We start from the raw sequence: 12,281 nt of genomic DNA on the forward strand, positions 1-12,281 counted from the left end.
AGAGCGTGCGAACCAAGATCTGGAACATTATCTTCGCACGTTCTGTACTTACCTCCAACACGATTGGGGTAAATGGCTACCCCTCGCGAAGGTCGCTAAGAACAACAAGTACTCCGATTCCATTCAAAGCACCCCGTGGTTTGCAAACAGAGCCCAACATCTAAAGCATCAGAAACCACAAGAGCAGCAGCAGCAAAACTGGACTTCGGCGCGGCAATGAATGCCCCTTGGTTCGGTGGTGGTCTCATCATAGCCGCATGACTAGTCAAGAAAGGGCCTGAAGCATCTGGTCTTCCGACAACTACTGGTACGAATGAAAGGGCTGAAGACAACGAAATAGCCCAAGATGAGGAGAATGCTGAGCAGCGAGCGATGGGCGAGAACAGAACCAACTTCCTCATGCTCGAAAAGACATGAACGTTGCCAAAGCACATTACCCGCTGAACGAAGGATTTTTCGAGATTGGTATGATACCGAGACCTTCCCTTCAAGATTTTGATGCAATCACGGTCAGCTTGGTTCTGGGGCAGGTCTTGCCAATGCCAACACAGCCGCGCTGAGATGCATGTCATTCAAAGAAAAGATGTCCACCGTCCATCTCGTCGGGTAGAAAGATCTTTTGGATGAGAACAGTGAGGGTCAAACGACAAACTTACCCGTTGACGCTGCGTCGACAGCATACAGGGAACCCGCAGACGAGAACAAATCAAGACTGCCGGAGAAATACCCATACAGCACAACGAATGGAGAACTAGAGATGTCCAAACATCTCAACTTCCGAGGGTTCTCATCCGGACTCTTCTCGCCTGTCTACTCTGCCATTTACGCCCGCCAGTTCTGACAGATCGATTGCCTCGGCCGCAGAAACCCATCGACTCTCATTCATACTGAAGACAAACAGTGTGTCTGAGGAACCTTCAGATCCGGACAGGTTGTCGAAAAGCCAACTTCTCGACATCTCGTGTCAGTTGCATCGAGCACATTTTAGGTGCCGAATTTCCCATATTTAGACTCGATCTACTAACGTCTCTTTCTTTCCGATGATACTCTTGTGCGAGTGTCAACAATGGCAATCACATCTTCCCTATAAATATATATATCAAACTCAAGCCAATTTGTCGAAGGCTTCTGTCAAAAAGCAATTGACATCCGGTGTTCTTGGGTCAGAAAAAATGGTCTCGACGATCGCTATTTCAAAGACGCGATATGACGCAGAGCTGACGAGCATACGAATGGAGTGGAGTCTTTACGACTCTTTTTCGGAGCATTCAAGCAGCCCACCACAAGCCTTGGCGTCGTGGGCGAAGGGCTCTCTCTCGCCTCCTCCGGACTTGGTGCTACATGGAGTTCTAGGTACAAGATTGCCGGTTTCGATGTCTTCTCGGTATTGTACGCGTGTTCCCTGCGCATACTACAGCGACACTCGCCAACATTCCGCTACATGGTTCTGTGAGACTTTCAACTGTGCAAAAGCTGGAGACAAAAAGTGCAAGCAGTTGGAGCCTGGGTCTAGGCTGCTTGAACACGGTGATCAACGACCCGGTGTTGTTATATCAGCTGTGATCAGTCTTGTCTAGACAATCGATGCCCACAGAGAGGAGATCGTCTTGGGAGGAGGTTAGAGACACCTGCTGACCTTTACCTCAAACGTCGGCTATGCATCCGGTACTAACCATCTGAGCACATGTGTTGGTGATGACAGAAAGAGCTGACTCGAATGTGTGCGACGACGTTCTTGCTCCAATGCCAGCTCAAACGTGGGCAACATAGCACCGCCAGCTGCTACTTGTAATTTCCGCGCTTTTCATACTGCAGGTGACAAGAAACAGCTGGCAAATCTAAGCGACCGCATCTCGAGATGGACCTGAATGCGAGACTGGGAGCCTTGGAACATGATCATGCTTGATCTAGGCAGGCTTCGAGTGCAGCAGCCCAGCTGGACCACTCCAGATTCAGATCAATGAAAACGCTCCGCTATGCACCAGATCACCTCGCTCAACCTGCACGTCGACATCCTCTTGTACCTAACGTACCAGAATCGCGGCGGCGACGGGCCTCTGATATCGGTGAGAGCAGCATTGAGGCCGCATCCAATAGGGGTTCTTAAATAAGGTGATCTTCAGGAGTTGCCTTTCGCTTCCGGCTGCCAAAATTGCAAGCAAAAGGTAGACCAAGAACAGCCCCCAAGAACACGCGGTTCAATGAAGAGGTCATGTCGAAAAAAGAAGTCTCGCAGCAGCTGCAAGCTTGTCTTCTCGAACCCTCCACGCCGTCAGCTCTTCAGCAATGGATCGTCAACTGCTTCGAGAATGAAAAACCATATGATATCTTATCTGTCCAAGACTTGGTCTGTGCTTGGGCGTTAAGGTCCCTGGATATCCCTGAGAAACAGCTAAAGACGACCAATTGAAACCTCCGACGAAATTTTCAACCAGGTGTTGTGCCAATGAATATTCTTCGCACATATTGTGGTGCCATCTGCCTTCCAGCATGGACCAATAGGCATACTGGATGAGAAGAGAACCAATCTCTTGAGACTGGAGAGAACTAACCGCTTGGCCCAGAGCTTTGGTGACTTCCAGGAGCTTCCAAATGCGATGGATGTTGTGCAAGAGTTCGGGGTAGCCTAGATTATCATCGCTATAATCGCCGGACATCTTTCGATAGGAATTGGTGCAACATTCTGCAATTGAGACCGTCGAGTATCGCAGACAGCATCAGCTCGTTATACACTTGATTATCAACGCCTAAACCATATCTGTGTTGACCACGATTCCCACAGCAATTGTTCTGCCAAGACTGTCGGATCTATCTCCGTTGTCTATCTTCAAGATCGATATAAATAAATATAAAATCAACAATTGCAAGCTTCAATTGGCAGAACCTTGAGGAGAGGAACGTTCCACAAACAGTGGTAGTCTTGGGCTTCTTAACCCTTGGATCTTTCTTGCAAAAGTCATCTCTCATGATAGAGGATTGTTCGCCCATGCTACGTCCGACTCACTCACTAATGCTTTTGGGCTCTTAGGTGGTAGACTTCGTGGAGGATATGCCACTGGGAAGGACTACGAACTCGAACGTGACGAATTGCTCGATCTGGAGCGAGATTCTCTTGCGTGGCACTTATTGCGCTTGCGGGCTTTGTGAGGACGTCCGAAGCCCATTATCTTCTTAGAGCACGTAATCGATTCGTTGGGAGACTCTGCTCAGTCGCAAGACCCGCTTCTCATTAAAGCTTCCGGCGGAGAGAGCGGGAGGAAGTTCATCCTAAGGCTAGCGGTGGATATGCGTCATGTTAGGGTGATCGTATACGAGAATAGCACCGTACCGGTCGAAGAACAAGGCTACAGACGAAATCCAGATATATCGTCTTGCTGAAGAAAGCCGGTCTGCTTTGCTATGCACTGAGGAGCTTGGCTGGATGTTCATGGTATATATTGACCAAACCGGACCATATCCTATTTCTCGTAAGGCCTGGTGGAAGCTCTGGAGGAAGACTTTTTCGACAAGCCAAGCGAGAAATCAGTCAGCATGCCTCGCTCTTCGCCCGAGGCGGAAGAACTAGACTTGTCCGAGAGACCCACCTGAATTTCACCAGCGCGAGTTCGGTCCGGTCAGCATAGGAGGAGCGAGTGGAGTGATAAGGAGGGCATTGGTACACTAACTCGTCTGCTAAGAGCCATCGCCAGGAATCGTGTCCGAGTACGATAGAAATCTACATACAATCGGCGCTTCCGTCTCTGCAAGACGAATGTTACATATTGCACCCGGAATTGGCACAAACATGACGTACAAGATATTTGGCTCTACAACGAGAACGAAACTAAGCACGAGAAACGGAGTGCACAGGAGCTGAAAGCCCGTGATGATGCTAGACGACTGACCTATCAACGTGAGAGCGCCTTTCACAAGTCTATACACCGATGAAACCTTGTTCTAGGTAAAGCCGCTCACAGCTCAACGGACTCGAACTCCGTCATCCCCTTCGAAAACACTATAAATATATATACAATCAGCGATGGGAGGCTTTAGTCCGCCAGATCCACATCATTCGCCCCTCTGATGGAGGGGATATCCTTCCCCTCTCCAGCCAATGCATCCCACGACGGGGCCAGATGAGAAAATGGTTCTGGCACAGCGACTCTTCTGGGAAATTGTGGCAGGACCACGTTACACTTTCACAGAAAGAGCCGGTTCAGCACAATGCCGAATCAAGTCTGGGGCGATTGCTTTCAATATATGAAAGCTAATGACGAATCCAATCTTCTGGAAGCTGTCTAGGATCATGCAGATGACAACTTGTCGATGAGCTTTGGGATGCCTGGATGCGGAAGATGATGAAGCCGAAGAAGAGCTCGTCCCCTGGTGACGACGAGGGCATTCGCTTGTCCAAACTTCGATCCCAAGCAACGAAGAAGGTAAGAGCTGATCTGCAATACCAAATGAATGCGATCGCTCTGGAGACCTTGCCTGCTGAGGCCTATGTCAGAGCCCGTTGGAACATGGAGCAAAGATGTTTGGAAGTTCCAGGGAGAGGAGAAATGCTTCTTGTGCGCATCCGCTCGTCGCCCCTCAAGTTGGGAATCGTACCACTACGATCCGACGGAGACGCCAGTCATGGCTAATGACACGGATTGGAACCAAGGTGAACGCCAGTTGGAGACTAGTGCTATGGCCGTCGAGACAAACCTCCCAACGACCCTTGCCATTTTCCTTGAACGACTCCTTTGAGTATGGAGTCGCTTGACAGGACTTTGTCCGAGAGGGGCAAGAAAGTCATCCTCTATCTTCTCCTGGCTTCCTTTCATCTTCCAGACGAACATCATTCTACTGCTACAACCATCATACGTCTCTTTTCTCTTTTCCGCACAACCAACATAACAGATGCGTTTTCAAAACACGACACAGGATGGAGAACATTGCTCAAGCCTACCTGACTCTAACTCAGAATGTTATTCGTGATAGTGCAATCCTGGCCGTAGTTGCAGCTGGAAACGGTCGTCCGTCATATTCAGAGCGACGCGTCGTGCCCTCTACCGGAGGAAACCACGATCATAGATGCGATTATTGCAGTCTGCATCAATCGCACCAATGAAGAGAACGTTCGACAAGAAGCGTACCACGCGGGTGCAGAAGCCCAGCGGCAAAGTTGCGAGGTAGCAGCGCGAAGTATCAAGCAGGATGCTTATAAGCAGGGTCGGAAGGATTAGTTCAAAGCCGACAACGATCATTTCTAGACGAAAGAACAGAGCCTGAAAGAACAGGTATACAACGAGGGCTGCCAAGCCCAGCGGCAAAGTGCCGAGGTAGCAGCGCGAAGTATGAATAGAGTTGTGGAGAAGGGGATATGGGAGTCGAGACTGAAGCTAAGAGAGCTCAAAGGAGGGGGGGCTGGGTGGTGTGTTACGGATACAGGACTATTGCGTTCAAGCGTATGGGGAGACAGTTTGGGGATGAGAAATAGGGTGATGAGCGCGTGTATACATTGCAGAACGACGAAAATAAGGACATAAACATTGAACTCGTTTTCTCCTTCTTTTCATGTGCTTTGCGTGTTGTGTATCTCCTCTCTTCCTTTCGGTTTCAGCTTTGAACCTGCGAACAACAATGACTTGCTAGTTAGCGTCGTACCTATCTCAGAAAGACATATTGCTGATCGAGATGAGTTTGCTTTGACGAACATGATGAATCTTTTGGCTTACGATTTCGAGTGCATCCACGTATCTTTGAGCGATCTTTGGTGCATTCGAGTCGAATAATTTTCTTTCAAGTATTGAGGTGAGTCTTTATTTCCATTTTGCTTTTGGAATCTCACATGCCAGGTCGTTTCCCCTCTCAAACTGGTAAAAGCAATAATCATTGATGGGTATCCAATACTTCATTTGCAGAAACATGGATAACTCAGCGTGTGGTATTTAATCCCTGGTGTTGAAAAGTTGCGACTTTCGCTTCAGTCGTAAGCATGTTCGGCGTTAAGAAGTTGATATATTGAAAGCTGGGTCATCTTCGAGGCTGAAATGCCTCGCCTCATCCCCGCTATTGTCCTTCGGGAGGATACAGTCTGCTCAGATACGGAACAACAAACACTTTCACGCCGCTGTGTCATAGTTGATTCTAAGACTACTCCTTAAAGCCCCTTCATCAATTCAAGAAGTTTTCAATACTTGGCGGACCTCGAAGAATTGTACCAGTACACACAAGTGTCCGATGAAAATGCGCCATAATGTACACCACGAACTGACCTACAGCCCTTGCATCGGTTTTCTTGAATTTATAATTTTGCAAAATCATGTACCAAACTAAATTGCCTACACTCGATTGATCTTTCGTGCCTAAATAAGCTCATGGCATTCCCAGGAGGCTGTATTATTGCATTAGATTCATAGGAATGGAGACAATGTTCTTAAGGTGCATTATGAAGAACGGAGTACTGGACGTGGCGGATGTGAAGGATATAAATACGCGCTAGTAATTTTATGATAACCTCTAGGACTAGCGTTCATTACAATACAGGTGTGGTGGAATCCCGAGTTTGTCTACCAAGGAAATTGTACTACCTATCTCGAGACGCTCGAAGGCTTTCCAGCCAAGCTCATCTCTTCTGCTGTGAGCTTAGAATGGGAGCAGTACCATCTCAGCGCATGGATTTCCAGCCGTGGGACGTGTCGACGACCCTTCTCAATTGAATGTCCTCAATCAAATCAACGCCCTCGATGACCTCCGAGATCTTGAACAGCCCCTCACGAGCACACGCAGAATCGCGAAAGACTATGGCCTGGAAATTGGCATTGCCGAAGAGGAGGTAGATGATGTACATCCCATAAAGAGCGTGGTGAAAATACTGTTCGACGAAAAGCACCAACGCTTTGTTGACAAAAGTGACGAAGTACATGCCAGACGAGACAGCGCTTGGAAAAGATTGAGGCGGGTAGAGCTTGATGATGTCACGGCTTCATTGCAAGTCTGCTTGCTCCCAGTGCTATGACCCTGGGACCAACGCGAACAAGCGCTCATCCATGATGAAGCCATGCCATCGGTCGTCGCCAGAAGCTAAGAGAAGGAAATACTAGATATAGTGGCCGAGCTGGAAGCTCGGTCGAACCGGCTACAGCAGCCTCCGTACGGCCAAGGCGGCATGGGCTCATGCTAGACCTGATTCCAGGTGCTCTGCGAGGCCAAGCACAAAATGGAGACCTCACAACTGAGTGCCCTGCCACGTCATATCTGTGGTTCCAAAGGTTGTCGAAAGGAGATGCAATCGAGCTAGGCGAATCGCTCAATCGACTTGAAACCCATTTTCTCGCATAGGAGGATATTGGCAATGTCACTTCATCAAAACTTGAATATGGCGTAGCCACTATCGCAACTTTTGAGCAAAGATGCGAGAGACTGCCTCCCATTCTCTCCAATACTTGGTTATTCAAAGGCTCTTCTTCTGCTGCAGCATCGAGACCATCTTCTACACATGAGAGACACCTGCAGTTTTCACATAGAGCTTGGTCTTCGGAAGGGACCAATGTATTGTAATGTATTGACGAATGCTTGAGAAGTGCGGATGGTTCCTGGAGCACGGACGAACTAACAAAAGGCTCGATTAAACCCCAGTAATGAGTCACTACCGGTTTCATAGGTGTTGCTAGGATACCTTGACGACTTCGCTCCGAGTAAAGGGTGCTTCAGCACACCACCATTCCTCAAGGAAGACGCGGCATTATGCGATGCCTTTGGTCCCACGGGGCAGACTTGGAACCCCAATGCTCAAGTCAAATTCAATGGGCACAACCATATGATGACATGATAGTATGTTGCTTGCCCTGGAAGACTCTTGATCAATGTGTACTAATGGATCCTTACTAGATAAGCCTGTATAATGTGCTTTTGGAGTCGGGATTCTCGAATGAATTTATGCTTCAAGCTCACTGCCCCACCAGCGTTGGATTCGTGGCAGCCGTTGGGGTCTCGACACTTCTTCGACATTTGGCCTTCTGTCTGCCCTCGTAGACAATTCCGGCAAAGGCTTTTCTCTCGCCTCAACTTCGGACAAAGGCAATACAGGTGGTCTTTGCATATCCACACTTCGCCTTTCGCCACCGTTACTCTTCATCCTTATCCTTAGGGTAGCCATATCTTGCAGTAATTGAGTTCCTCGCTGCTTTCGCGCCATATGCTTGCCGAGAGCTGTCTTCACATATTCAGAAAACCACAGCATTGGACTCAGACTAGGTATACATGCTTCACACGTTATCAATAGTGGGAATGAAATTCTGTATGTAAACCTACCGCACACCACAGCAACATTGACCTCGATATTTGACCAAAGTACAAAGAATCTGCGTTCTTTCTGGACGATGCAGACCAATCGAAGAGTCGAGATTGTTGTGACGCTGACCCCAAATCAGCAGCGTCTCTGACGCGTAAACGAGCAAAGTTCTGATGAGAATGCCTACCAGATACCCAGAGACAGCATTGCTGAGACTGTGATCTTCATTCGTCGATCGATGTCGGAGAGTCTCCAAATCAATGGAAAAGGCATGATCAGAAGCACCACGTCAATGAACAAATGCAGCGCGGTAACCGCGAGTATGAACGAAGTCGCATTGATTCCGCAGTCATCATGAGCAACGATGCATATCATTTGATCGTGAGATGGTCTATGCTGAGACTTCGTGCCTATGACCTGCAGAATGCCCATCAATCTCTTCGAGGTCTCTCAAGGGGGCTTAAAACGCACCGTCACTACCCCCCAGGCAGTCGATAAAAGCAAGCCTACGATGAAGATACTCCGATCTCTCTTCGAACTTGCAAAGAGGCGCCAATAGAGCAATATGATCGAGCATTGGATAGCCCAGATCGAGATGGCCCAGCATATTTCCACCGCTTCAAACCCAAGGGAATAAGACTGAATCCAATGTTTGGCATCTGCAGCATTCCCATGGTATGATGGTGCAACTATTGTATTGGCATTTTGAATCAGCCAAATTCTTGTGCATCAGTGGAGGAACAAGCGACTTACCGTCTGCAGCTGTAAAAGCGCACATGACAATTGCGAATACCTAGACGCCGCTGTCAGCAAGACTCGGATCCATCTATATACTGGTCCTCCGGGCTCACAGGGGCAGGCATTATGAACCAGTCGTCCCACCACAGTCCCGCATGCGAAAACTTTCGCGCGAACATCCGTAGACAGCATGCGAGCAAGGCGGCTGCAGCTGTCACCATGGACGCGCAATCAATCGTGGAGGGTGTCAACATAACAGAAGATGGTTGCCTTCGTGAAACTGGCACGATGGATGCTTGACGAGGACTCGAAATCTGCAAGGGAGCAGCGGCAGGATTTATGCTGGAGCAAATGAGAGATCTGTCGTCAGCATCTAGACCAGGAATGATATTAGGGCCGGGAGACCATGTGCTGCCCGCGTTTTCCGATCAGCATGCATGTCAGAAGGACGTCAAGGTCTCCATCTCCTCGATCACATCCTGGCACACCCCGCTTGATCTTGTCGTGATGGGTTAAGGAACAGGAAACCGACTCGGTGATGACGGATCCTTGGCAGGAAGAAAGCGCTTTGTAAAAAGCTTAGCCAGCATGACAGGATTCCATAAGCACCAAAACCTCATCGCTGGAAAACTTTCCAAATACACCAATCGAAGGTGCTGGTCTTCTCGACTTCATTGGCCCTACATATATCTCACCGCCACGTGAGACGGAAACACCCTTGGCTCGTCATTGGCGGGTCTGACATCCGGCGCGCAGATTTATGTGTGGCGCATGCGGTGAGACGGCAAAGATGTGCCTTTCTCTTGAGTTTCGCTTATCGAAGAAGTCAAGGCACTATCAAGGCAGTTATCGCCTAGACTTGCTTTTAGGAGGAGTTGCTTCTTCAGTCTTGGGGACTATGGCAATACCCAAAGTATACCGCTAGGATATCACTGCAACTTCCAACTCCTTCGTCCTCTCCGCCGTGACAACGCGGTATCGAGACCCGCCCTACGATCCTCATCCGGAGGTACCAAGACTAGCGACCCATATCCCACCTGCGCCGCCCCATTCGTACTCCAAGCCCCAAAAGTAAACAAATAGCCCCTTCCTGGCCGCTCTGCATATTCTCTGATCAGCGTCCTGACGATCGCATACAATTCTCCCCACGTCAACCTCGTGGATTCATCAAATCGATCCTGACTGCCAACTTCCAACCAAAAACTAAAACCCGGAGGAGAGGGATACCCTTCGATCTCGCGAACGTACGGATCGTCGGATATCCTTTCTAATGGATCTTCGTCCAGGGCGTGGTGGTAGCGCATATCATTTATGATAAATCCTGCATAGGTTGTCATCGCACGTTGAAGGAGGAACTGGTCGATATTGCTCTCGCCGTAGACACGGAGCTCCATGCGCCGGTCAGGAATCGAGATGTTCCATTGGCAGGCGGCACGCGTGAGTGGAGTCGCTATATTCCTATGGACAGTGAGGAGAGTCAAGTTCTTGATATTGTCGCGGACACGTACGACGGTGGCGTTAAGCCGGAATTGGCGCGCGAAGTGAGGGTTCTATGCGTGCAGGCATCGTTTGCACCTGGGAGGGTGCCTATCTGCGACTGAATTATTGCTGCAAAGACTAAGAGCAGAATGTAAAGCAAGGTCGATGCCATCGAAACGGCAGATATTGGAAGGAACGCAGGCATCAGCTTGACCAAATGGCTCCATGCGCTCTACAACAACGTTGACGCACCTGACATCATACCTCAGAAAATCAATGGACGATTATTGAGCCTGTGAAACAATACGACACATGATGCGGGATGTCAACAGCGCGTATTAATATTCGAGCAGCTACCGACTGTCTGAGACATTCCGGCATTACATTCTCTTGTACTTGGGGAGAATGAAACTACAGCCTAGGTATTCAACCCTTCTGCTCAGAAGCATCCTTATCAATGATTCCATGCAAGTCTGCTCGAGGACTAGAGACTTATCAAGCCGATATGTCTTAGGCAACCGGCACCGACTAGTGTCATTTTTGGGGCTTTGCACAGACACCAACTCACGCGCATGCCGTACCGTGAGACACGGGAAATGTTTTTAAAATTGTTTATAAAAGCATTAAGGCTGTCGTCGTCAACGACCAGTCCAGCCCGCGATAGCATCCAACCCACTTCTCTACTGTAACTCGTTTGCAAACCCCGGTGACGATGGTACCAATATTCACCTACATATTCCTCGCAACGGCAGTCCTCATGTCCTCAAGCAACTCATTGACCACAACTCTCCCCGGTGGTGAAAACGGCATCTGCCAACCAAATACTCTCCAACCTCTCAACACCATCTCCGGCTCGACGCCCCTATCGTGCGCATGGCCCCCTCCCCATCCCATTATCCCTAAACCCGCCGCCCCTCTTTGGCTAACCCAAACTCAACAGCAACACAACATCCCCCCTAACCCGCTCTTATTGCGAATGGAACATCACCCTCGCGACCCTCCCCATCCAACTCCGCGTCATCGGCCACCAACCCATCTCGCACGATCTCCTCCAACGCGCCATGACGATCTTCGAATCCAACGTCAACGCCGCATTCGCCCACTTCCAGCCCGACGACGAAGATCCCCTCTTCGACAAAGACCAGGACCCTTTCCAACGCTGGATCCAGGGCTCTCCAGCCCCAGCGGGCTCGGAGTTCGACTTCATTGTCGCTAGTGAGGATAATCATGATCCGTTGACGAGATTGTCGTGGTTGGAATTGATGGGCATTTTGGCGGCGTTGAGGACGGGCTATGTGGAACAGCCGAATAGGAGCTTTTTGTTTAGGTTTGAGGTTTGGAGGACTCAGAGGGAGCCGGAGGAGCAGGTCGGGTGGGGAGAGTTGCTTCTGAATGCAGATGCGGATAGTGGTGTTGCGAGCCCGGAGAGTGCGGCGACGGGGAGGCGGAGGGGGCGGAGGGGGCGGGTGCTGTGAGGTAGTCTGTGAGAGCACACCTGTTTCCAGCTACGATTACGTTGTGATTCTTAGAGATGGATTCCCTGCGTGAAGATGGATAGGTCTTGCTTCGCTCTCTGCGTTACGGCAGCAGTCGACTGCTATCGAGGGTACCTCCACAACTGCTTTTCTTAGCTGACAGGGTGGAAAGCGAATGATTGCGTATGATGCACTCGATTACGCGTGCAAAGTGAAGGGACTGCTGCCCGGCATTCTATTGACATTATTCACTTTGGACGCGTGACGTAATGTGGATGTGAAGTGTTGACACTTCCTCCGTACCTCTTTCCTTCTTCCTTCTTCCTTCT

The 12,281-nt window shown here is 49.5% G+C and overlaps 2 protein-coding genes across 2 annotated transcripts; one reads left to right on the top strand and one right to left on the bottom strand.

Annotated features, from left to right (window-relative positions):
* Positions 1-6,634: 6,634 nt before the first annotated feature.
* KY384_006237 (uncharacterized protein) lies at positions 6,635-7,018 on the bottom strand (the record flags this gene model as incomplete). Its single annotated transcript, XM_044814733.1, has 2 exons — positions 6,635-6,950; positions 6,999-7,018. 2 exons carry the CDS (start codon positions 7,016-7,018, stop codon positions 6,635-6,637), a joined length of 336 nt encoding a protein of 111 aa, XP_044668883.1.
* Positions 7,019-11,538: 4,520 nt separating this feature from the next.
* Positions 11,539-11,952, top strand: KY384_006238 (uncharacterized protein; the record flags this gene model as incomplete). The annotated part of the gene is made up of 1 exon (XM_044814734.1): positions 11,539-11,952. One exon carries the CDS (start codon positions 11,539-11,541, stop codon positions 11,950-11,952), a length of 414 nt encoding a protein of 137 aa, XP_044668884.1.
* Positions 11,953-12,281: the final 329 nt, after the last annotated feature.

The sequence above is a fragment of the Bacidia gigantensis genome (assembly GCF_019456465.1).
Source record: "Bacidia gigantensis strain McMullin 20006 chromosome Unknown contig_246, whole genome shotgun sequence".
Classification (NCBI taxonomy): Eukaryota; Fungi; Ascomycota; class Lecanoromycetes; order Lecanorales; family Ramalinaceae; genus Bacidia; species Bacidia gigantensis.